The sequence below is a fragment of the Bactrocera dorsalis genome, chromosome 1 (assembly GCF_023373825.1).
Source record: "Bactrocera dorsalis isolate Fly_Bdor chromosome 1, ASM2337382v1, whole genome shotgun sequence".
Taxonomy (NCBI): Eukaryota; Metazoa; Arthropoda; class Insecta; order Diptera; family Tephritidae; genus Bactrocera; species Bactrocera dorsalis.
The window spans coordinates 55,543,421-55,569,987 of NC_064303.1; the positions used below are offsets into that span (position 1 = coordinate 55,543,421).

Genomic DNA, 26,567 nt, shown 5'->3' on the forward strand with positions numbered 1-26,567 from the left:
ATAGCAATTCAAAAGCTACCAATACCAAAAACTGAGAAACAGTTAAAAGGATTTTTAGGAGCAACGGGCTATTATCGAAAATTCATAAAAGATTATTCTAAAATAGCTTACCCCATGATAAAATATTTGAAAAAGGGCAAAAAAATAAACGCTAAAGATCCACAATATATTGAAAGCTTTGAAAATTTAAAAGCACTCATTTCATTTCACCCAACTCTCAAATTCCCAGAGTACGACAAAGAATTCAGTATCACAACTGATGCTAGTGACTATGCTATTGGAGCAGTGCTTTCACAGCAAGGTCAACCAGTATGCTATATTTCAAGAACTCTAAATAATCATGAGCAAAAATATTCAACTACAGACAAAGAATTTTTAGCGGTAATTTTCTCTATTACATATTTTCGACCATATACTCGTATATATGGCAATAAATTTAAAATAATAACTGATCACTGTCCGATCAAATATCTTGTTAATAAATATAAAGGAAAAGAATTTTCTCAACGCCATCAGAGATGGTTATTGAAATTGCAAGAATACAACTTTGAAATACAATATTTAAATGGAAAAAATAATGTTGTAGCTGATTTTTTGAGTCGAATTGAAAACTCACCAAAAATAAAAGAAGGTAACGACAATGAATCAAACTTAGAATTGTCGGAAACAATTCATTCAGCAGATGAAGAACTGCTTGAACACTTTCCAATTAAAGAAGAAATTGTAAATAAATATAAAATTGAAATTATATAACATATAGACAAAAAGAGCAAATGCAAAGACTCCATGGAAGAAAAATAATTGAAATAAACCCAATGGATGAAAAAGAAGAGAACAAGGAAACATTAAAAAAATATATAAAAGGAAACGGAATAGTAGGAATATTTTCAGAAGTATCTGAAGCAGATTACCATAAAATACAAAAACTACTTATTGAAATGTTTGCTCAAGATAGAAGTTTAAAATTTATAAAATGCACAAAAAGAGCCTCAGAAATAGAAGAAGAAGAAGAATTACATAAGCAAATATCACTATACCATACAAAAGAATCTATGTATAATGGCATAAATGAAACCTATAATACATTAAAAGATAAAATATATTTTCCAAAATTCAAAGAAGAAATACAATTGATAATAAATAAATGCCAACAAATCAAATATGACAGGAAACCCATTAAATTTCACCTAACTGAAACTCCAACCAATAAAAATGAGATACTTCATGTAGATATATTTCATTTCAATAAGCAATCATTTGTAACAATAATTGATAAATTAACAAAATTCGCAGCGGCTTACAGAATAACAGACAGAAACTGGAGAGCTAAAAAGACAATAATTATGGAACATTTTGCGAAATTCGGTAAACCTAAAAAAATTATTATGGATAATGAGTTTAGAGCAGAACAATTAATAAAATATTTAAATGACGAAAATGTAGAAGTCCACCACACAAAACCAAATAGCCATACAGGAAATGCAGACATTGAGAGACTGCACTCAACCTTGTTGGAAAAACTAACAGGAATTGAGGATTCCAGTCTTTCAACAGAAATGAGGATACAAATTGTTATATGCAACTATAACGATAGGTACCACTCAACTATCAAATGTTCTCCAAGGGACGCCAAAGAAAACATTTGTCCATCCATATTACAAGATAGAATAAATACAGTAAAACAGAAAACAATAGCCAAATTAAATCAAAACAGAGAAGAATATTTAGAAAACAGACAAACAGGACCAATTAAAAACTACAAAAGAGTACGGCATAAAGATCAACCATATTTCAGAATATTTCCCTTACAAAATATCCATCCGGCAAATATAAAAAGACCAATGAAATTGGCAAACATAGAAAATCCAAATGAGAATGATGACGATTCATTCAGTCTAAGGGCATTTAATGGAGATAATAACATTTAATTTTTTTTCTCTACATATATATACATAATTTTTTTTTTACCCAGTGGGTAAGGGGTCTTTCTAGAATATACCCATGGTAAGAGATGCCTGTTGTAAGAGGCGACTAAAATCCAATTTAATTTTTTTTAAATCAAAACTTAAAACGGTTATACATTTTTACTTTTACAGATGACGATAATAATTATTTTTTTAACAATAATCATATCATTGGTGACAGCACTTTTGCAAATTACATCAATAATAGAAGATGCGGGGTATACAATTATTCAAACAGAGGACATAGAAATAGTTAACGAAATAAGTACAGTTATACATACTATAAATCCGAACAAGATAGCAGACGTAGTTGATCAGGTTAAAGAAAATATTGAAAAACTAAATATTGAAAATAAAGAAATTTTGTTTGATGAAATAAAAAATATAAAAGCAAAAATCACATCTATAACACCAAATATCAAAAAGAGAAATAAAAGAGGCTTAATAAATATAGGAGGAATAGCATATAAATGGATGTTTGGAGTCATGGATGATGATGACAGACAAGACATTTTGAACCATTTAAAAATTATTGAGGAGAATGGCCATAATGTCATTGTAAATTTAAATAAACAAATAGTAATTAATGAACATTTAAATAGATCACTAAACTTATTAAAAGGAACTATAGACTCAGATAGGAAACAAATAATAGAAACTTTAAATATAATAAACAAAGAGGAAAATAGAATTGAAAGACAAATTTTGTATAATGATGAAATGAATAAACTAAAATTCATAGAAAGTAAAGTTCAAGAAATACAAAATAATATAGCGGCGGCTAAATACAATATGGTACATCCAAGTATGTTAACTAGGGAAGAAATTGAAAAATATGAGATTGATTTTTACAAACTAAAATTATCAAAAGTAGGAGTAGTAGTATACAGAAACGATACAATAATATTCGCAATTCAGATCCAAGAACATTTTTTCAAACTAAGATTCAATTAATAACCCCAATGCCAAATAGAAATAAATTACAAATTATTGAAAAAGAAAAATTCGTTATAAAAATTGGCGAAAACTATTTTGATTATGTAGAAAATAAAGCATTTAAAACTCTAAAATTGAGTAAACGCTGCATATTTTCTGTTGTTTTATGTGCGTTTATTTCATTTAATTTTACGGAAGTGAGTTATATTAGTTACAGATATACATGACAGCTTAACTTAAGTTACAGTGCTATGGATTCTTCGCAGGGTTGCAATTAAATTGCTTCGTTCTCTCCAACACCTCCCCTCGAAGAATTTTGATTGTATTATAATTTATGAACATTTATTCGTCATGCCCATATTTTCGACTTTCGTGCTTAAACCCGATCTCATTCACCATTTCACGTAAGTACATAGCTTCTTTTGTAGCTTCACTCAAAGCCATGTATTCGGATTCGGTGCTTGAAAGTGATACTGTCTTCTGCTTACGGGCTTCCCAGGATATTGCGGCTCCAGCCAATATAAAAGCGTAACCGGAATATGAACGTCTATCGGTTAGATTACCACCCCAATCAGCATCGACGACTGCATACATATCTTCATCTGTCTGCTCATATAGTGAGCCATAATTTAAAGTTCCTTTTAAATACCTCAGTACTCTTTTGGCCGCTTTCCAATGCTCGAAACTATAATTAGAATTGAATTGGCTTAGAAAATTAACTGCGAATGCTAAATCAGGTCGTGTTGTTACAGCCAAATACAATAGAGCACCAATTAAACTCTGATATGGAATATTCTGTATTTCTTTGTTGTTTGACTTAACTGGTTTTTCAAGTTTGCAATTGTATTCGAGGGGTGTCTTGACTGGTTTACAGTCTTCCATTTTAAAACGTTTTAAAATATTAATAGCGTAATCTCGTTGATTTAAAAATAGTGTATGATTCTTCAAATCTTGTTTAAATTCAATACCCAGACATATTTTAACTGGTCCTAAATCTTTCATTTCAAAACTTTCCGAAAGAGATTTCTTGACTTCTTTTAACCATTCATGATCATTCGTAGCAATGAGCAAATCATCTACATGCACTGTAATTAATATTATCTTAGATTTTTGTTTCAATATAAATAAACATGGATCGCATTTAGATGCATTAAATCCTATTTGTCTTAGTTTATTCGTTAATTTTTGATACCATTGAAAGCCAGACTGTCGTAACCCATATAAAGATTTGTGTAGTCTACATACCGGATCTTTGATTTTCGATATTGACTTCTGCCAATTTTCTGCTGTACGTCGTATTTCTTCAGCTTTAGCCTTTTTTATGTGTGTCGGATATCCTGCTGCTACCTTTTTAAGGATTACATCTAAATATTCAGGTATTTCCATATATACTGAAATCCTCCCCTGGACGTTGCGAGCACCCTTTTGCTACTAGGCGTGCTTTTTTAACATTGCCTTCTTTTGTACGAAACACAAAACGATTCCCAATAACTTTTCGTCCTACAGGTCGATCTACTATGTCCCATGTTTTGTTTGAAATTTGAGCCATATATTCATTTTCAACGGCACGCAGCCACATATTACATTCTTCACTGTTTATAGCTTCTTGAAAACTATTTAGATCATTTTCTACTGATATATTTGCATATTCGCATTCTTCAAAATCTACACTAGATTCAGATTCAGTATCGTTTTTCTTAGTTTTGACTTCTTGAAATGACTTCTTGGGCCGTCCGCGCGTTCCACTTCGAATTAGCTTTGGTCTACCTTTGCCCCTTTTCGGAACGATTAATTCAGTATTTATGTCTTCATTTTCACTTTCGCTTGAAGACCCCTCAATTATTTTCTCAGATTCAACAATGCTTTCATCTTTTCGTGTATCGAAATCTATCTCCACAGATCCATCTTCACAGTACTTATAATCATTTCTATCAAATGTTTCATCTAAAAATTTCACATCTCGACTGACTAGAATCCTCTTCTTTTCAGGAGACCACAATCGATACGCTTTAGCTTCATTCGAATAACCTACTATTATACATTCTTCAGACCTGGAATCAAATTTTCCATTTGACTTATCTTTTATTAAAACGTAACATTTTAAACCAAATGGTCTGAAGTGAATGACTGTGGGAGTTTTACCTGACCACATCTTGATAGGCACTTCATCTTCTAGGACTTTTGTGGGACACCTATTTCGAATATATGTAGTTCGCTGTGTTTACAGCCTCTGCCCAAAATATTGTTTTTAATCTTGCTTGTGTTAACATGCATCTAGACATTTCTAAAAGAGTTCTATTTTTTCTTTCAGCTATGCCATTCTGCTGTGGTGTATAAGGAGCGGTCAAACGCCGCTTAATTCCACATTCATTTAAATAGTTTTGAAATTCGTTACTCATATACTCCAACCCGTTGTCTGTCTGTAGTATTTTAACTTTCTTCCCTGTATACGTTTCCGCCATATTCTTAAATATTTTAAATTTTTCTAAGACTTCTGACTTATTTTTCATGAAATAAACCTCGGAATATCTCGAAAAATCGTCAGTGAATGTCACGAAGTACTTTGCACCCGAATGTGAGCAAACCTTCATTGGACCGCAAACGTCGCTGTGTACAATCTCCAGTAACTCGGTTGTACGTTGGTCCCTCTGCTTTGAAAATCTTTCTCGTGTTTGTTTTTCGCTTAAACAAATTTCGCAAGTTTGCAGTTTTTCATTTGTATTAAAATTTATACCGTGTACCATACCAATTGCGCGTTTTAAGTCTTTTTCGTTTAGATGGCCCATTCGTACGTGCCATGTGTTTATGCTATTTGACTTCATTTGCGAAAATCTCGCAGATTGATCAAAACCTTTAACGTAGTACAAGTCACCGATTCTTATCGCTGTCAGAATAGTTTCCCCATTCTTTGAAATGACAGCTTCATTTCGCCGAAAAATTATTTCATACCCCTTATTCGCAATTTTCGAAACCGATAGCAAATTCGTTCTTAAATCTTTAACATACAATACATTTTCGAAATTAATTCGCTCTTCGCTCTTATTTTCATTGATAATAACTTTAACGTTGCCTATACCCGTGATTTCAGCTGTGTTGTTGTTTGCTAGGCTGAGAGTCTTGCTAATCTCTCTAAAGTTATTGAATTCGCTCTTTTTCGCACTCATATGTGATGAACAGCCGCTGTCTACGTGCTGATTCGAAAAACATGGATTTTTCGAAGTTCTCCTTTTTCGTTCCAGTAGTTGCGTTGTAGTTTTTTACCCTTTGTCTTGATGGACAATTTGGCGATATGTGACCAATTTCGCCGCACTTGTAGCAAGTTCGTTTATCTTGCTTTTCTTTTGTTGACTTTTTGTTGTGATTGTTAGAAGACTTACCATCACTTGTATTTCTGACGTTTGTTCTTCGTTGAGCAATTAACACATTATGCTCTGCTGCTGCTTCTTTTGCTTGTCTGGATTGTTCTTCTTCCAGTATCTTTACTCTTAAAATGTCTGGCTTAGGGAGTTCATCTCGAGTTTCCAGCGCACATCGGAACGTCTCAAACGAATCGGGTAAACTATAAAGAAGCAATATAGTTAATAAATCATCCCCAACAGTAACATTTATTTCCTTCAATTTGTTGACAGCATGGAAAAATTCGTTTAAATGTTCGCGAACGTTATCACCCTCCTTCATGCGGGCGAGTGCAATACGTTTCAGTAGGGTAGCTTTTCGCGCAGGACCCTTTGACTGGAACGTAGACTCCAACTTTTTCCACATTTCGTGTGAAGTTTCGCATTCAGTTATCAGACCCAATTCTGATGGTGTAATTGAAAGCATTATATCAGCACAGGCCTTCTGATCGAAATGTATCCACTTCGCTGCGTTGTTGTCGTTTGGACAAGGTATAGCTCCAGATGCGTAGCTCCATAAATCAGCTTTCACAAGAATTGCACGCATGTGCAACTTCCACGTATCGTAGTTATCCGCGTTTAGCGGATCAATCCTCACTGTTGAGCTCGCCATTTATACCACTATCACCATATATGATGCAATTGATGATGTACGAATCTTTTTATTTAATACATATGATAAAATATGACTTTAATTTAAAAATGTATGCCCTGGGCCCATAACCTGTTGTTTTATGTGCGTTTATTTCATTTAATTTTACGGAAGTGAGTTATATTAGTTACAGATATACATGACAGCTTAACTTAAGTTACAGTGCTATGGATTCTTCGCAGGGTTGCAATTAAATTGCTTCGTTCTCTCCAACATTTTCAAATACTTGCGAATTTAAATATAATAACAAAACATCACTACAAGAAATAAGCGATGACACAATATTAATAAGAAATGCAAAAAATGATGTAATAAAACAAAACTGCGATGACAGAAAAATTGTATTAAAAAATAACTATATAATCAAATTTGTAAATTGTAAAATGGAAATTTTAAAACAAGAATTTAAAAATAATAAAACAGAATATATTCATACAATTATATACCCTGCCGAAAAATTAAACCAAAGCTACACACCAAAATTAACATTCAATGATATTGCAATAAAAAATATAGAAATTGCAGAAATTGCAGAATTAAAATACCATTAAAATGTATCATATGGTATTAATATAACATTGATAATCATTGTAATGGTAGTAGTAGCAATCCTAGTAATAATATTAAAGAAAAAAACAACAAAAATAAAAATTGTAAATACAAGAACTCAGGAGAGTTCAAACAGTAACGCTGGGGAAGTCGCGTCGTCAAACGACTCCACCACTTTCAAACTTGTCGATATACCAAAAAAGACAAGTATTTTCTAAGTATTTTTTATTCCTATAAAATGTAAGTTGAATCTTCAGATTCAACTACATACATACATATTAACATGCATAAATATATAATATGCATAAGCAAGCAATCATATTTTAAATTCCTTAAAAATGAAATCAAATACCACTGTTATTATTTGATATGTTTATTTAAGATATGCCGGGTCGTTGATGCTGAGGAATGTCAAGTCACCACAACGGCTTCAAGTAAATTTAGTAAATAAGATTTTTATAAAGAATAAAATAATTAATAATAAACTGAACGGCAAGCCGCACAGTACGGAAGTACCGCAGTTTTATTCAAACCAAAGATATATAATATCGTAATTCGCGCTGTGATTGGTCTAATAAGCAAAGCGGGAGCAAATATTTTAAGTCCTACTTGCTTACGCATAAACTGACGCGGCGCATTCTGATTGGTCCAATTGGGAAATCGGGAGCAATTAGTATATTTAGCAAAGTAGGCAATGGGAAAACGATCATACCGTCGATAACGTTCAGAGGGTGCAGTTGAGACTAAGTTTTTTAATTAACCATTGATTTCTTTTGTTAACATTGAATAACCTTTAAATTCGGTATTAAATGTTATATCAGTTAATTGCAAAAATTTTCTCGCATTTTTATTAACAGCAGTTATCACTAAAATGCCAAGAAATCCCGTGAATACAAAAAACTAATTAACAATAATTCGCTGATTATTTATTATCAATATGTTAGAGGTCTTAATACATAACTTACTGATTTGTATTTAAACAGCATTGACTGTAACTATAAAATCATTGCTTTCACCGAAACTTGGCTAAAGCCTCACATTTTTGATAATGAAATATTCAACAGCGAATTCTAAATCTTTAGATATGACCGGCTGAACAGAAAAGGAGGTGGTGTCTTGTTTGCTGTTCATTTTTCAATTCCATCTGAAGAAGTCGATGTTCCGCATGCAGACTTCATAGAATTTAAGTGCATTCGTATTTGCACTAATAGTGGCCATATCTACTTGACTTTATCTAATATACCGCCTCAATCGGATATATCTGTATATATGCAACATGCTTCATTAATAAATAATGTTTCTCAATGGCTAATACTGATTCCATGATTGTTTTGGGAGATTTCAATTTACCGTGCGTATCATGGAAATCTATTGATGATTACACCATTCCGATTAGTACTCGCTTTTGTTTTAACGAGTTCTTAGATGAAATGTCGGAGTTGGGTCTTAACCAAATTAATTTAATTTCAAACGAGTTTGTTAAGTTCTTAGACCTAGTTTATGTTGATAACGCTTCAATGTTCTCCGTTGTCCGATGTGATCCTTTGGTTCGGCTAGAGGACCCGTATCAACCTGCTTTGAAAATTGATAACGAAATCATAACTAGCTTTGCTCATAATAATATACAAAACCTTTGTTTTAGGTTCAATTTTGCGCTAGCTAATTTTAAGAAGATTAATTACGAACTTTCTAAAGTAACTTGGCAAGATTACAGCGGCAATCTTGAATTTAGTGCTTCCCACTTTAATGAAACTATTTTAAACTTATTATTATTATTATTATTTATTTCGAAAGAATTATGTAAATTAAAAAATAGAAAAAATAATAATTATATAAATAAAATACGTAATATTATACGTAATCCAAAATTGTTCTATGGTTTCGTGAACTCCAAACGCAGGATTTCTAATTTTCCGTCCGCAACGAAATACAAGTCTAGTATGTCTAGTGTGTCTAGTGACAATCACACCATTTTTAATATATTCGCTGAATTCTTCAAGTCCAATTACTCTCCAAAATCTCCAAAAAATGTTCCGCATCAGCACAAGTTATGTCCGATTTCTGTCATTAATGCACCTACCATTTCCAAAGCAGACGTCTCATATCAGTTAAATATGTTAGAACAATCATACAATTATGGCCCAGATATGATTCCTTCATGCTTTCTTAAGAAATGTGCCAAGTATATACACCAACCCCTAACAAATTTTTTTGATTCATCTCTTATGCAAGGCTTATTTTTATACATATGGAAAAAGTCATTTATAATTCCTTTACATAAGAGTGGATTTAGGTCATCTATTGAAAACTATAGGGGAATAGCAAAGCACGGTTTTCGTAAAGGGAAATCTACAATAACTAATTTGCTTGAATTTGTATCACATCTATCAACGGGCTTTAGGGAGAATAAGAATACTGATGTTATATACACAGATTTTAGTAAAGCTTTTGTTAAATTATCCCATTCAATTATTTTGAATAAACTTGATCTTCTTCGTTTTCAACCAATATTTCTAAAATGCGTTGCTTTTTATCTTAGTAATAGAATTCAACAAGTAATATTTAACGATACTTTTTCTGACATAATCAATGTTTCTTCAGGCGTTCCTCAAGGTAGCCATCTTGGTCCAATTCTGTTCTTGATATTTATTAATGATCATCTGTTGTTAAGTTTTCAAAAGTTTTATTATATGCTGACTATGTAAAACTTTTTAAAACGTATACTTCAAACAGCGAAAGATGTCAGTTGTAAACAGACTTAAACAACCTAGTTTCTTGCTGTGATAGAAACGACAAGCCATTGAACCTTAAAAAATGTAAAACGATGTGTTTTTCACGTAGATCTGTAGACCCTACTTCATACGCAATACAAAACTTTAGGTTGGAACAAGTATGCAGTTTTGTTGATCTGAGAGTAACTATGGACCCCAAACTCAATTTTAATCTTCACGCATCTTCCACGATTTTTAAAGCTAAAGGCGCTCTTAGTTTTGTTAAATGTCAGTCTAAAGAATTTAGAGATCCGCTTACCACAAAAATTTTTTTTACATCTCTGGTGAGGCCAATATTAGAGTATGCATCTGTGGTTTGGAACCCTAGTTACCATGTCTATTCGAATAAGTTAGAGTCCGTTCAAAAACAATTTTCACTTTTTGCCTTAAATTTGCATTGCATTGGGATCCCAGTTTAAATCTTCCCCCTTACACTAACTGTTTAAAACTTATAAATCGCCCGACACTCGCTAGTCGTAGGGAGATGATTGGTATAATATTTCTTGTAAGACTCATAAATGGGTCAGTCTGTAGCCCATCTCTCTTATCTAATATTAATTTTAACGTTGCCGCTCGCTCTACCAGGCAGTTTAGAGCCTTACTTTTAAAAATTTCTAGAACAAATTTTGAGTTAAACGAACCATTCCGCCGTATATGTCATGATTTCAATTCTCATTCCAGCACATTTGATTTAACAGACTCACTCTTTGCCAATAAAACAATTATTTTATCTACTCTTAACAAGTAACATTTAAAAATTATAAACTTTAAATTAATTCCTAATTTTGGCTGTTGAAATTTTTATTTCAGTAGCTGAGTAGCTTAAGATCGCAACGCTTAAAACTCTCCTGCCTTTTATGACTCGGCTAATTCCGCTCGTTCGCGGATTGCGCCCCTCGCGTCGGTTGGGCGGGAGGAGGGTAATCGTTGGGTATTATATCGAATTTGCCACTCTTGTTCTTGTTGTCAGCAGATATCACTTGTCACTTCCCCTTTGGGTTTTTTTACGGTTTTTTATTTTTTCTTATGCATGGATGCATACATATGTTTGTGCTTATATATGGGCCATTCCATCAATTGGCGACATGGTTTTGTACCCGTGGTTCTCCGATTTTGACGAAACTTTAGAATATCATAATATAGACTAAAATAAGAATATCTGTAAACTTTTTAGTGGCCAAACTTGCTTCATTGTTTTTTGGCGCGCACTTCATATTGAGATCAAACAAAAAAATGACTTTTTCTTTTATTTTTTAACGACCTCAAAATTGAGTGAAAAAAATTTTGAAGTTATCCATTTTTATGTAAAAAAATCTCAGCTTTCTGATAAAAATATTTTCAAAATCCAAAAAAAATTTCAAAATCCAAAAAAACATGTTTTTTCCAAAAATCCCGCTTTTTGTGCTCTTCCCCACTTTTTTTCCAAAATTGACATTATTTTTCGATTCCTCGTTAAATTTTACATAAGAATCAGTGTTCAAAAATATGGGACTCTGATCCCATGAACAGCAAAAAAATTCAAAGTTGACGCTCAAAACCCAAAAAAAAACATTATTTTCCAAAAAAAACGGTTTTTTGTGCTTTTCCACCAACTTTTTTTCAAAATTGACTTTTCGATTCGATTCCTCGTTAAATTTTACATAAGAATCAGTATTCAAAAATATGGGACTCTGATCCCATCAACAGCAAAAAAATGCAAAGTTGTCGCTATACGGCGCAGTGTGTTCGCTTACAAGGTTGTGTGAAAGAGGTAAATGTGTAAATTGTATTCTTACCCGCCAGTACGCTGTACTAGTACAGAAGTACCGAATTCGCTACTTATCGGTAAACACCAGTACTTCCACCATAATCTACTTCGCTTGCTTTTGAGAGGCGAATTTAACAAGGAGATGTCCTAAGAGAGAGTCTATCGTCTCCCTCTGCATTACCTGTAAGTACCTACGTCGCTACTCAAACGTAACCACCCATTTCGATAATCCCAAATCGCTATAAAATTCGCCAGTAGTTCTGATTTATAAAAATACGCATCTTTCTATTAATTTTAATCATTTCATTTAAATTTTATTTGTTTGAAAAGGCACAAAGTTGAAATTTTAAGTCGAATTGACTATTATGTCTTGTCTTTGGACAAGCAAGCCCTTTTAAAAATGCGTTTTTTTTGCAACTGCATTGCTTTACGCAGTTTTTCGTCTGCAGTACCATTCCCATCATTTAACGGAATTGAGTCTAAATAAGAAAAAAAACTTAATAAGTGCCAATTTTTTTGTATAAAACAAGAAATATAATACCCAGTAGTGCGTTATAAAAGTTTTGAAGGGATTTTAAGGACTTTTTGCCCTGCACTCCATCGACATTGAATGCCATTGCTATTTTATCGCTCAAAATATTTCTTAAATTTTTCAAAACGCCGGTAGGTTGCAGCAGCGATCTCATAGCTTTAACCTGTGAAAAAATAAAATACTATGAAGCATGTTCAATAGCGTGTCCCTTATTTTTCAAATTAATTTCTTTTTTACGTACTTGTGATAATTTTTTCGAAGATTTTTCTTGCAGTTAAAAAAAAAAATTATTCGAAAAATAAGGGACGCGCTAAATATCAATAAAACTTAATAATATTTATAAAACTTACATAAGTGTTTTTGTTTTCGCTGTTGAGCTGGTCATTTAAACTGATTAGCTGCTCTTCGTTCTTTAAGGGGAATTTGGACTGGATAGGCAGCTCCTCTGCACTTTGTTGCAAAAGTTGATTCAGGACAACTTTTTGATCGGCCAGTGCTTCAATTGCTATTTGCAGTTGACCTTAAATAATTTTCAAAATTTATATAATTTTATATTTTTAAATTGTTGGTCAGCAATAGTATCCTTACCACGAACCACCTTAATTTCCTGTTGCATGGCATCTGAAAACATAAGATTTTAAATAGATATGTAGGTATAACACATGGATCAGTTTTCCGTAAATTATTTTTACCTTTCATATCGTCTATCTTTTTCTCGAGCTGATCAATAACGATAGTGCAACTGCAATTGTTGTCTATTGGATTTAAATTTATTTTAACTAATTTTTTTTTAAATGATTCAACGATCACTTACTTTGTTTGTCAAAGGCAACGCGTTTAATTTTTTTTGGAGGAGTATCAGGCATTTTGAAAGCTTATTATTTTTTATTTATTTATAGTTTTAAACATTTTTCATATATAGTTCTGACTATAATAAAAAGGTAAAAACAAAAGTAACTAAACATTAATTAAACATTGGCAGTATCAATAAATCGTCTCGATAAGGCACCCCAACAGCTTTGCATTCAAGGTCTAAAAATGAAAACGACTCTTCCGCTTCTGATGGCTTCCTGTCAACTAAATATATTCCCAAAGTTGTTGAATTAATAGGTTCTTCAAAAAAGGATCTAAGATTTTTTAATCTGCGACCTATTAGTGTGCCTTCTACACCTGGTGTAAACGATCGGATGAGTACGGGCGTATTGTTTTTCACGTAACAGTAATTGTCAGGTGCTTTTGTACTTAACATGCAGCTTTGAAAATATTTTTTTCCCAACAGTTCTGGTTTATTTTTATTTAAAGGAGCAACGAATTCATCTTCCATAATTTTTCTGTGTATTTGTTCGAGAATTTTCGTTGGTTTTCGGATATGTCGTTTGAGGGTTTGCAAATAATTTTCGAAAGCATACGCAGAGCCCGCGATTGGATCCCCAACCTGCGCGACCGTCTCCTTTAAGTGCAATAAACTGTGTACGTTGTATGACACACTATTTTCGCCAAAGATAATTGGAAAGCTCTCAACAAATAAATTTAACATCAGTTGGGAAGTTTCCAAATTTGCGTTGCGAAGTTTTGGACAACAGAGCATTCTGTATGAGCAATGTAAAAGCAAAAACTCGTAGTATATGTCGTCATGTACCTCATTTCTTAGAGCAACAAGCCCAGTGTACAACAAAAATTGCCTAAACTCAGTGGATTTCCAATGTAGCAATTCTTCTAACGATCTGGGCTTGCGCGCAAAGTCATTCGGAACATGTTTTCGCATTGCTATTAATTTTTCGGATATGTTTTCTTTGTTTGCTTTCGTTATTTTGACAGACACTTTGTTATTTACTAATCTAGTTAGGAATTTTCTCATGACTCCCAATTCTACAAGATGCATGCAGTCCAAAGGAACCTGTGTAACCATGGATACCCCAAGTTTTTCAAAAGCTGACTTGTTGGGTATTTTCCAGCTGAAAAATCTTCATTTGTAATTAGCCGACCCAATTTGGTGCTATAGGTTAAAACGCAATCAATTTTTTTGGCTACCTGATCACATTTTGAACATCCATGAGCCGATGTGTGCCCAGGGATTCCACTTACAAATGCTCTTGCTGGAGCATCACAAACTATTGACCCGATTTGAACCTGCAAGTTCCTGCCAGCCACCTCACATCCACTTTCCTTTAACATCGCAAATTCTGAGGTAAAACTGCTTAAAAATTCTGCAGAGTTATTTGGCTTGTTTTTGCCCAAAAATACACCTATAAGAAATACAAACATATTTCCTAAATTAGTTAGCCTACCTAAAATTAGCCACAATTGCGACTTAGAACTTTTAAATAGGGGAATTCCGTCAATATTAATATCAATCACTAACGGACTGGAAAGCTGAATAACTTTGGATATTTTTTGAAGCTGTTGATTTAATCCTATATGGAGATGTAATCCGCCCGCGAGTTGCACTATATCTGGCGTTGAATTAGATATAAACCTATAAAATGGACTTATCCTTAAACGTTCCTCTCTCAAAATTTTAATTAAATGTATTGCACAATTCCGCTTTGGCTTATATCTTAAATACCACTCTTTAAGTTTGTCATTTAAGTTTAAGCCCGTGGGATTTTCAACAAAGTCAGTGTCAACGTTTTCTACGTCCATGTCTGTGTCTCCTTCTACCTCCACTTCTTGTATTTTAGCAATTTTACGCACTTCACTTTCTTCCTGTTTCTTGTATTCATTTTCACCAAGCGCACATTTTTCTTTGAATTTCTCTCTTTCATTTTTTTTCAACCTTCGCAAATGCCTTTTACTTATCATTTTTATCTTTTTACCTTTATTTTATCAATATTATTTATATTTTATTATGTAAAGATACTCCTCACTTCCACTTTCCAAATTTGAAACGCTTGGCAAACACGTGGCGAATGAAATCAAGTGACAAAAGAATATAAAAGAAATGTCATTGCTTCGTATACGCACGAAGCTTTGTTAAGCATCGTTTTTCTGTATCTGTGTTTTTCTTAAATGTAAAGACACCCAGTGCTGCATTACTAAAGGCTGATTTTTTAAGAGCTTGATAACTTTTTTTAAAAAAAAAAACGCATAAAATTTGCAAAATCTCATCGGTTCTTTATTTGAAACGTTAGATTGGTTCATGACATTTACTTTTTGAAGATAATTTCATTTAAATGTTGACCGCGGCTGCGTCTTAGGTGGTCCATTCGGAAAGTCCAATTTTGGGCAACTTTTTCGAGCATTTCGGCCGGAATAGCCCGAATTTCTTCGGAAATGTTGTCTTCCAAAGCTGGAATAGTTGCTGGCTTATTTCTGTAGACTTTAGACTTGACGTAGCCCCACAAAAAATAGTCTAAAGGCGTTAAATCGCATGATCTTGGTGGCCAACTTACGGGTCCATTTCTTGAGATGAATTGTTGTCCGAAGTTTTCCCTCAAAATGGCCATAGAATCGCGAGCTGTGTGGCATGTAGCGCCATCTTGTTGAAACCACATGTCAACCAAGTTCAGTTCTTCCATTTTTGGCAACAAAAAGTTTGTTAGCATCGAACGATAGCGATCGCCATTCACCGTAACGTTGCGTCCAACAGCATCTTTGAAAAAATACGGTCCAATGATTCCACCAGCGTACAAACCACACCAAACAGTGCATTTTTCGGGATGCATGGGCAGTTCTTGAACGGCTTCTGGTTGCTCTTCACCCCAAATGCGGCAATTTTGCTTATTTACGTAGCCATTCAACCAGAAATGAGCCTCATCGCTGAACAAAACACGCGCGCGAAACACATTTCGAACCGAACACTGATTTTGGTAATAAAATTCAATGATTTGCAAGCGTTGCTCGTTAGTAAGTCTATTCATGATGAAATGTCAAAGCATACTGGTGTCTCTTTGACACCATGTCTGAAATCCCACGTGATCTGTCAAATACTAATGCATGAAAATCCTAACCTCAAAAAAATCACCCGTTACGTGCTAGCGAGTAAGTACTTACCAGAAAGTACCGAAATCGCTAGTAAAAAGGAGGCTATCGCCACTTCGCATACTGGCGGGTAGACTTGAATTAAGAAGAAATCACAGTCTTCATTCATAAAAATATGTGCCATATATGTAGCGACAACTTTACATTTTTTTTGCTGTTGGTGGGATCAGAGTCCCATATGAACACTGATTCTTATGTAAAATTTAACGAGGAATCGAATGGAAAAGTCAATTTTGAAAAAAGGTTGGTGGAAAAGCACAAAAAACCGGATTTTTTGGAAAATAATGTTCTTTTTTTGGATTTTGAGAGTCAATTTTGAATTTTTTTTGCTGTTCATGGGATCAGAGTCCCATATTTTTGAACACTGATTCTTATGTAAAATTTAACGAGGAATCGAAAAATAATGTCAATTTTGATAAAAAAGTTGGGGAAGAGCACAAAAAGCGGAATTTTTGGAAAAAACATGGTTTTTTTTGGATTTTGAAATTTTTTTTGGATTTTGAAAATATTTTTATCAGAAAGCTGAGATTTTTTTACATAAAAATGGATAACTTTAAAATTTTTTTCACTCAATTTTGAGGTCGTTAAAAAATAAAAGAAAAAGTCATTTTTTTGTTTGATCTCAATTTGAAGTGCGCGCCAAAAAACAATGAAGCAAGTTTGGCCACTAAAAAGTTTACAGATATTCTTATTTTAGTCTATATTATGATATTCTAAAGTTTCGTCAAAATCGGAGAACCACGGGTACAAAACCATGTCGCCAATTGATGGAATGGCCCATATACAATGTATATATATTTTTTTATATGTATACTTTTTTGCTTAAGTTTTTCGTTTTTCTCACTACACTTGCACTTGCATTTACATTTTATTTTATTTGTTTTTGTTTTTTTTGTTACATATTAAAGCCAATGGTGCCGTCTGATACGGCATCGAATAAAAAGGGACCCGTGAACTTCCGTCTGCGGTGTCGTATCGAAATCAAAAGGGGGCTTGTGCTCTGTTGGTTGGTACCTTTTGTTAGTTTAATGATGTGGTGGTATTTGTGTGCGCGTGATGTGGAATGTAAAAAGTGGTGTGTGGTGAAGATGTGGTGTGTAATGAAGTGTGTTGTGTATGATTTATGTGGTGTAGCCGGAGGATCAGAGGCTCATTTAGTCAATAATAAAACAAAATTAATTCTAAATTATCTAATAAATTTGTTAAAAATTATGCCACAATTGCAAAGCCTCCGACAAGTTATTTGTCCCCGGAAAATGGTAAAGTTTCAAAAAACATATCAGAAAAATTTAAAAAAAATATGGATCAAAATGGCTTTTCAACATTTAATAAATTAAAGAGACATTTGGTGTTAGAAATGGAATTGACGCAACCAAACTATTCAAAGGCATTTGCATTAACCACAGACGCATACAAAGTAGCACTAGGCGCTGTGTTTTCAGAAGAAGGTAAACCAATATCTTTCACAAGCTTTAAGTAAAACAGAAGAAGAATTATACGCTATTGTATGGGCTTTAAAAAACCTTCATAATTACCTATAGGTGCAACGAATCTCGAAATCCATACAGATCATCAACCTTTGTTATTTGAATTGTTAACCCGTAACCCTAACCTAAAAGTGAAAAGATGGCATGCATTTATAAAGTAATTTCCTCTTATTGTAGCTAACGCACTGTCGCGTCTTGAATTATATAAATTAACATCTACGATGTTTCCCAGATCGAGGAATCACAATATTCAGCACAGAGTAGTGAAAGCATACAAGAAACACAAAAACCTGGAAACCAGTTTAAACAATAAATAATAACGTGTAAAAATAGCTCTACGATGAGGTATTTTTTAAAGAAGGAATGGACCAAATTTGGTAACAGCAATTAATTTTAATGTGGAAAATTTGCATGAGGTTAAGCGACCTTTAAAGGAGACATTTCAATATAAATTTATTTACACAACACTTTTCCCAAAGGATTTTATTAATAAGGAAGATGAATCTGGAATAATAGAACAAATCCATAATAGAGCTCATCGAAATCATTCAGATTATGCTTCTGGCTCCGAATGCGAAAACAAATAAAACAATATGCACGAAATTGTGTAACATGATACCAATGGCAAATCCCCAATTCCAAAAAAAGAAGGTGAACAGCTTAACATAGATATATTTTAGGCACTAAAATTAAAGATGCCTATTCCAAATTTCTAATATTGTAACACATAGAAGACAAGTCAAATATCGAAGAAAAGGTATTAGAACTGCTTCAAATCCTTATAGAAAAAGAATTACTTTAGACAACGAACCAAGCTTCACAACACACCAGTTTAAATCATTAATGCAAAGACTAAATATAAAAATTTAATTTTGTGATCCACGACATAGCATAACCAATGGACAAATAGAAAGAGACCATTCTACAATTATCGATATTATGTTTTAACAAATAATACAATTTCTTGAGCGACTTAGAAACTAGATTACGAGCCAGATATGAAAGACAGCAAGTTAAGGAAAATTTAGGGAATAAAATAATAATAAATATTTATTACACAGGAAACAGAATCTGAAATTTTGTTAATTGAAACTTTATTAAAACAACTAGCTGACCCGGCAAACTTCATTCTGCCCAAAAAAGATTTTTTTTTTCATTTCAAAAATTACACCGCTATTGCTTTTAATAGAATATGAACGATTTTTCCTAATTTCATTGTGTATACTTTAAATACCGCCTTTTTCGTCCTTGACGAATTCCCAATATTGAAAAATAGTGAAGAAAAAATTATTACTGAGTTTTTTGAACTGTTTTTGAAAAAAAATTTAAATAAAAAAACATGATATACAGGCAGGTTCTGCTATTTATTTCCGAGTGAAATTTTGTGGAAAATACCTTCTGTACCTAATTTGACAAATTTTACTCGGAAGTGAATTGCCAGAACCTGCCTGATAAACATTTTTTTCGAGGGTACATTAATGCTTTTTGAATTTAATTGCTTGAAAAATGCTACACTTTTCAATAATGCTGACACATCGCGTCCAGGATTTGTCGACAATTTAATAAAATTAAGTTTGTACTATTCTCATTCAATTTTATTAGTTTTAATCGAGTCTTGAAAATATATAATTTTAGTACATATTTAGTTTAGGGCTGCACGGTACACGATATTTTTGGTTTTCTGTTCCGCGGCGTAAATAAACAGTGAGGAAGGTTTTTCAACACGGGAACACGCCACATAGAGCTGGCCATGTGAAAAGCAAGACATTTTTAAAATTATGCCGCATACTTCCAGCGACTGCCCTTGTGACTTGTTTATTGTCATCGCAAATGCAGGTTTCACTGGGAACTGCAAACGTCTGAATTGGAATGGCAAATCTGTTGAAGCTAATGGAATTCGGGGAAGTAAGCATTCCTCTCCCTTGAACGGGCCTTTCAAAATGCTTGCCACTGTTAAATTGTCCATTAGCTTGGTCACAATCAGTCGAGTACCATTGCACAGTTTGGGAGCATGAAGATTCCGTAGCATAGTAACTACAGACCCAACTTTGAGACGCAAATTATGAGGCGGCATTCCAGGCGGCATCAAAGAGTTTAAGAACTCCACTGGGTAATTTACTACCTCGTCTTCATTTTCAACGCAATCGATTGATTTATATGACCGCAGATCTCCCGGAATTTGATTTTGAATCGTCCAACTCTGCTGCTTAAATTGCGCGAGTTACATATATAGTTCCACAAAAAAAAATATGTAATAAAAACTCCAACGTAGATGAAATAATAAGAAAATACTTAAACCAACCCAACAACATTACTGTATAAAACATTTATTTATTTGTTGGCTTGATTTAACTTGACACTCATATAAATGTGTATAACGAAAATGCAAGTGTCGTTGCTTCATAAAAATTAAACAAGGATACTTGCAATGTAAACAAATTTAAACATTGTAGCTCAAATTTCATGTCATCGATCTCAAATTTATGAGTACTACATGAAATGTTATTACTTTTACTTTTGTAAGCTAAAGTCAAAGTAATACTTGCAATGTAAACAAATTTAAACATTGTAGCTCAAATTTCATGTCACCGAACTCAAATTTATGAGTACTACATGAAATGTTATTACTTTTACTTTTATAAGCAAAAGTCAAAGTAATATCAAATTACGTAGGAATATTTGTACTTCTTCTTCTTCTTCACTGGCGTAGACACCGCTTACGCGATTATAGCCGAGTCAACAACAGCGCGCCAATATTTGTACTTAAGCCACATAAATGTCAATCCACTGAATTATTTGTATGTCCACTTAAAAAAGTGCCTAAGCCACATAAATGTCAATGTAATTGGAAAAGTATAAAAATAAGAACGAAATTATTGTAAAGTCAGTCTTAAGATTCACTTGAATAAAGGAAGATATAACAGCTTAAGCTTGTTTTTCAATTCAACCTTATTTTACATAGTCTTAAGATTCACTTGAATAAAGGAAGATATAACAGCTTAAGCTTGTTTTTCAATTCGACCTTATTTTACATAATTGGCGCAGTCACGGAGTTGTGTTTCTTAAGAAATACAATAAAAGTTTACCTATCGCGAAAGTGAATAAAATAATAATAAGTTTAAAGTGAAGTCTATGTGTAAAAAAAAAATAAAAATATATGCACTTTAATTAAATAACTGTGGAGCTAATCTTCTAAAAAAAAAAAAACAAAATACAAAATAAAAACAACTACGGTGTTAAAATTTAAAATAATTAAACCCTTTAAATAATAAAAAAAAAACAAAGAAAAAACAACGATGAGTCGATTTGATGTCAACCGAGATCTGGGAAACGGAGGAGAACTAACAGAGCAAGAGCAACAAATGGCTCAGATGGCAAGAGTGATTACTCAACAAGAAGAAGCCATCAATCAAATGAGGTTGCAATATGCAAGTCAAGTGCAACCTCAATCATTATTAAACACGGAAGAACTGTTACAACAATTTAGACAGCTGAGGTGTTTGGACGAGGGACATAATATAATGGCGTTTATAAAATCAGTGGAAGCCATCATAAATTTGTGCCCACAAAACAACCAACAATTGATAAACCTGGCGATGACAATAATAGCTAACGAAAAAATCCTGGGAGATGCAGGAAGACACATACAAGAAACATACATAGGCGACAACCCAACATGGCAGGAGATTAAAACTAAATTAATCCAACAAGGAAGACCAAAGACAACATATGGCGACATCTTTAACAAATGCAGGAATATAAAAGTAAGTAACTTAAGAGAATTATTCGATTATTTTCAAAAGGCTAAATTTGAGTTAAATCAAATATATTTATTTGATGAAGACAAACCTTATATTTATAAGCCAGATAGGGTAGAAAGAGATTTAGTTAGCTTATTAATTGAAAAAATTGATGTACCTATGAGATCACATTTAAATGAAAATTGCTCGCTTAACGATATTATAAATAAATATTCTAAAATTAAAGCTTTAGATGACACTAGAACTATACATATTACACACAGAAAAAACTTAAGCAAACAAAATTTTACTATGAATAAAACGCAATATTTTCACACTAATCAGAACACAAATAGGAACAGCTCAGTTACACGAATTAAACCAAATACCAATATGTATAACCAAAATTATCAAAACACACAAAATACTAATACACGACAAAATGAACAGTATTCACACAATTTTACACAAAATTACGGCAGAGGAAATAGTAGCAATAATACCAGATTTTCGCGTAGAAGCACTAACAACAATAATACCACACTAACACCTGAACCAATGGAAATAGGTGTACTCGAGGAAAACGAAGTAAATTTTTTAATAACGCCTCAAGAACGAAACTCCCCATAATAAATATAACGATAGGAAAAACTAAAATTAGTTGCCTTATAGATACAGGATCAACTACAAGCATATTAAAAGAAGGGATATTATCGGAAAACTATCCCAAAATAACAATGAAATATGCTATAAAATACAAAATTTTAAACGGGGTAAATCAAATAAAAAGTGTAGTAACCACTCCATTTCCAAAAGAATTTGGATGCTTTGGCACCTTTCAGTGGAAACTATTGAACTTTTCAAACACAAAATTTTCAGGTATAATAGGCCAAAATTTTTTAAAACCTTTACAAGCAAAATTTAATTGTGCGGAAAACTACGTTGAAATTTTAAAAAATAAAATTTATTTCGAAGAATTTAACTATTCCGAATACATAGAAAATGTTTGCAATTTGGAACATACTAAACAAAATTATTTAAAAGATAAATTCAATTTTTCCCATTTGAATAAAGAAGAACATCAAGCAACCTTAAGACTGCTCAATGACTTCGAAGACCTTTTCTTTAAAGAAGGAGATAAATTATCATGCACCAATGAGGTACAGCATGAAATTATAACAACAAATTGTAAACCTTTATACTCCAAAATTTATAGATATCCTCAAATCCATGAAGAAGAGATAAAATGCCAAATTGAAGAAATGCTACAACAGAAAATAATTAAAGAAAGCAATTCACCCTACAATAGTCCCTTATGGATTGTAGAGAAAAAAGCAGACAATTCAGGGAAAAAGAAATATAGAATTGTCATCGACTACAGAAAATTAAACGAATTTACCGTGGATGACAAATTTCCAATTCCAAACCTAAATTCAATCCTAGACAAACTAGGTAGATCACAGTACTTTACCACCCTGGATTTAGCCAAAGGTTTTCACCAAAACTCAGTTAGAGAGGAAGACAGAAGAAAAACTGCCTTCTCAACACCATTTGGTCATTACGAATTTATTCGAATGCCATTTGGATTAAAAAATGCTCCATCAACTTTTCAAAGATTGATGAATAGAGTCCTTAAAGAACATATTAATAAAATATGCGTCGTATATATGGATGATATTTTAGTATTTGGCACTTCTTTAGAAGAGCATTTAACTAATTTAAAGCAAATATTTGAAGCCTTAAGGCTAGCAAAGCTAAAAATACAAGTGGACAAATGCGAATTTCTCAAAAAAGAAACTCAATTTTTGGACCACATTTTAACATTAGAAGGAATTAAGCCAAATCCAGCTAAAGTTAAAATCATACAAAACCTAAAGATACCTAATACTACAAAAAGAATAAAATCATTCTTAGGTATGACAGGATTTTATAGGAAATTTATTAAGGATTATGCAAAAATTGCACATCCTATGACGCAATATCTGAAAAAAGGACAAACAATAAATATATACAACCCACAATTTATTGCAGCGTTTGAAAAACTAAAGGATATAGTTACAAATTCACCTATATTACGATATCCTAATTTTAATAAACAATTTAGGATTACAACTGATGCTAGTAATTTCGCAATAGGAGCAGTTCTGTTTCAAGATGCTTATGCATCAAGAACACTAAATAATCATGAAACAAATTACGCTATTATCGAAAAGAACTTTTAGCGATAGTATGGGCAGTGAAATATTTTAGGCCTTATGTCTTTGGTAGGCAATTTGATTTGGAATGCGACCATCAACCATTGAAATGGTTAATGACAAAATATTCCGGAAAGGATATAAGTCCAAGACTTCAAAGATGGTTAGTGAGTTTGGGCGAATATAATTTTTCCATAGAATACATTAAAGGGAAAAACAATTATATAGCAGACTTTTTGAGCAGAATAAGAAATGACGAAATTATTTCCCACATAGAAATTTTCCAAGGGGATGAAGGTAGCAGCATGTCAGTAGAAGCAGAAACTGTCCATTCACAAGAAGAAGATTCAGGATTTGAAATTCCAATATTAGATACAATTGTTAACAGGTTTAAAATACAAATAATAATAATAAAGGAGAAACAAACCGCCGTCGAATCTATATTCAATTACAAACGAATTTATATTGATGAAAGAGATATTGAAGAAAATGGAATAAGAGACACTATTAGAAGGGAAATATGTAGAGGAAAAGTAGGTATATATTCGCATCTTAGCGATCATGAATATTATAAGGTACATAAAATTATTGAAGAAGAATTTGCATCTAATCTTAATGTGAAATTTGTAAAATGTTCTTATTTAGCAAAAGACGTTGACAACGAAGAAGAATTAAGAAAACAAATTGCATTATTTCACAAAAATGAAAGTGGTCACTGCGGAATTATAGCCACTTACGAAAAATTAAAGAATTAATTATATAATCCTCATATTAAAGAGCAAATACATCGGGTAATAAATAATTGCGATATATGTTCAGGCGGCAAATATGATCGAAATCCTATAAAAAACAAATTTTTTGTTACTGAAACACCCAAAACTACTAATGAAATACTTCATGTTGATCGTCTTCATAGATAAATTTTCAAAACATGCTACATGTCTACCACTTACGGACAGGAATAGCAGAACCAGTGTAAGTCAATTACAACAATTTTTATCCATAAAAGGAAAGGTAAAGAAAATGGTGTTCGACAATGAATTTAGAGCCCAAAATATTGAAGATTTTTTAAAAAGAGAGGGAATACAATACCACATGACTAAACCGGATAGTCACACTGGAAATAGTGATGTGGAAAGATTAAATAATACAATCACAGAAAAAATTAGGACTCTAAATCTTGAGCATTATTTACCAATTACCCAACAAATTTTTAAAGCTATCACATACTACAATGATACTTATCACAGCACAATTAAATGCACCCCAATAGAAGCACAAAATAAAATAATAGATCACGCAATAATTTATGATAGGCTCTGTAAAATAAAACAATCAAAAATAAATAAAGCAAATAGTAATAGGGAAGAATATACGGAAACTAGACAAGAAGGATTTATAAAACACTATAAAAATGTAAGACATAAAGAGGAACCAAAGTTTAAGAAAAAACCCTTACAAGGAATCCACACCACTAACATAAAAAGACCTAACAAATTTGGCAACTAATCATTGAACATCTACAATTAAAATAAATGCTGAAATTTCAAATGTATTCAAATATAATGATAAGATTTATGAGTATAAGAAGAATAAATACATAAATGAATGTACCATATCAAAACACTGTACAATAGATAAGACATGTGAATTAATTACAAATGTTAACTCAGAAATAATTAATATTAATGACGAAATCATAATTGTAAAAAATGCAAAAAATTATTTCATTCAAAATAATTGTGGCTCAGAAGCATTACAATTAAATGGAAATTATGTAATAGAATACAACAACTGTTCAATAGAATTGACAAACCAAAAATTTTCAAATAATTACAAAATGTTTATTGACAAAATTATATTATCACAATCTAAACATATTACTTCTAATAGCACTCTAACTTTAGAAGAATTAAAATTAACCTCGATACATAATCTAAAAGAAATAGAAGAAATAAAATATAAAAGTAAAATTGTAACATACAGTGTACCAACAGTGGTAATATTAATAGTAATATTCTTTATAATAATATTAATGTGCAATCATTGTAAAAGAAATAAAGAAAGAATTCAGGAGAATCCTTCGTCTAGGGGTGGAGGAGTTACATATATAGTTCCACAAACAACAATATGTAATGAAAACTCCAACGTAGATGAAATAATAAGAAAATACTTAAACCAACCCAACAACATTACTGTATAAAACATTTATTTATTTGTTGGCTTGATTTAACTTGACACTCATATAAATGTGTATAACGAAAACGCAAGTGTCGTTGCTTCATAAAAATTAAACAACGATACTTGCAATGTAAACAAATTTAAACATTGTAGCTCAAATTTCATGTCACCGAACTCAAATTTATGAGTACTACATGAAATGTTATTACTTTTACTTTTGTAAGCAAAAGTCAAAGTAATACTTGCAATGTAAACAAATTTAAACATTGTAGCTCAAATTTCATGTCACCGAACTCAAATTTATGAGTACTACATGAAATGTTATTACTTTTACTTTTATAAGCAAAAGTCAAAGTAATATCAAATTACGTAGGAATATTTGTACTTAAGCCACATAAATGTCAATGCACTGAAATATTTGTATGTCCACTTAAAAA

At 32.3% G+C, this 26,567-nt stretch overlaps 2 protein-coding genes across 5 annotated transcripts in view; both read right to left on the reverse strand.

Moving 5' to 3' along the window:
• The window catches only part of LOC125780337 (ionotropic receptor 75a), a 1,012,909-nt gene that overhangs the window by 397,215 nt on the left and 589,127 nt on the right, over positions 1–26,567 (reverse strand). The window lies entirely within an intron of this gene.
• On the reverse strand, positions 12,353–18,503 carry LOC115066602 (uncharacterized). Of its 3 annotated transcripts, none has more exons than XM_049446076.1 (4): positions 13,135–18,503; positions 12,897–13,066; positions 12,556–12,709; positions 12,354–12,493 (listed from the first exon to the last, which is right to left on the reverse strand). In XM_049446076.1, exons 1-4 carry the CDS (start codon positions 13,175–13,177, stop codon positions 12,378–12,380), a joined length of 483 nt encoding a protein of 160 aa, XP_049302033.1. In that variant the 5' UTR covers positions 13,178–18,503; the 3' UTR covers positions 12,354–12,377. The 3 variants fall into 2 exon arrangements, 1 of the variants encoding a protein (XP_049302033.1); XR_007421184.1 differs by having other exon boundaries at positions 12,353–12,709.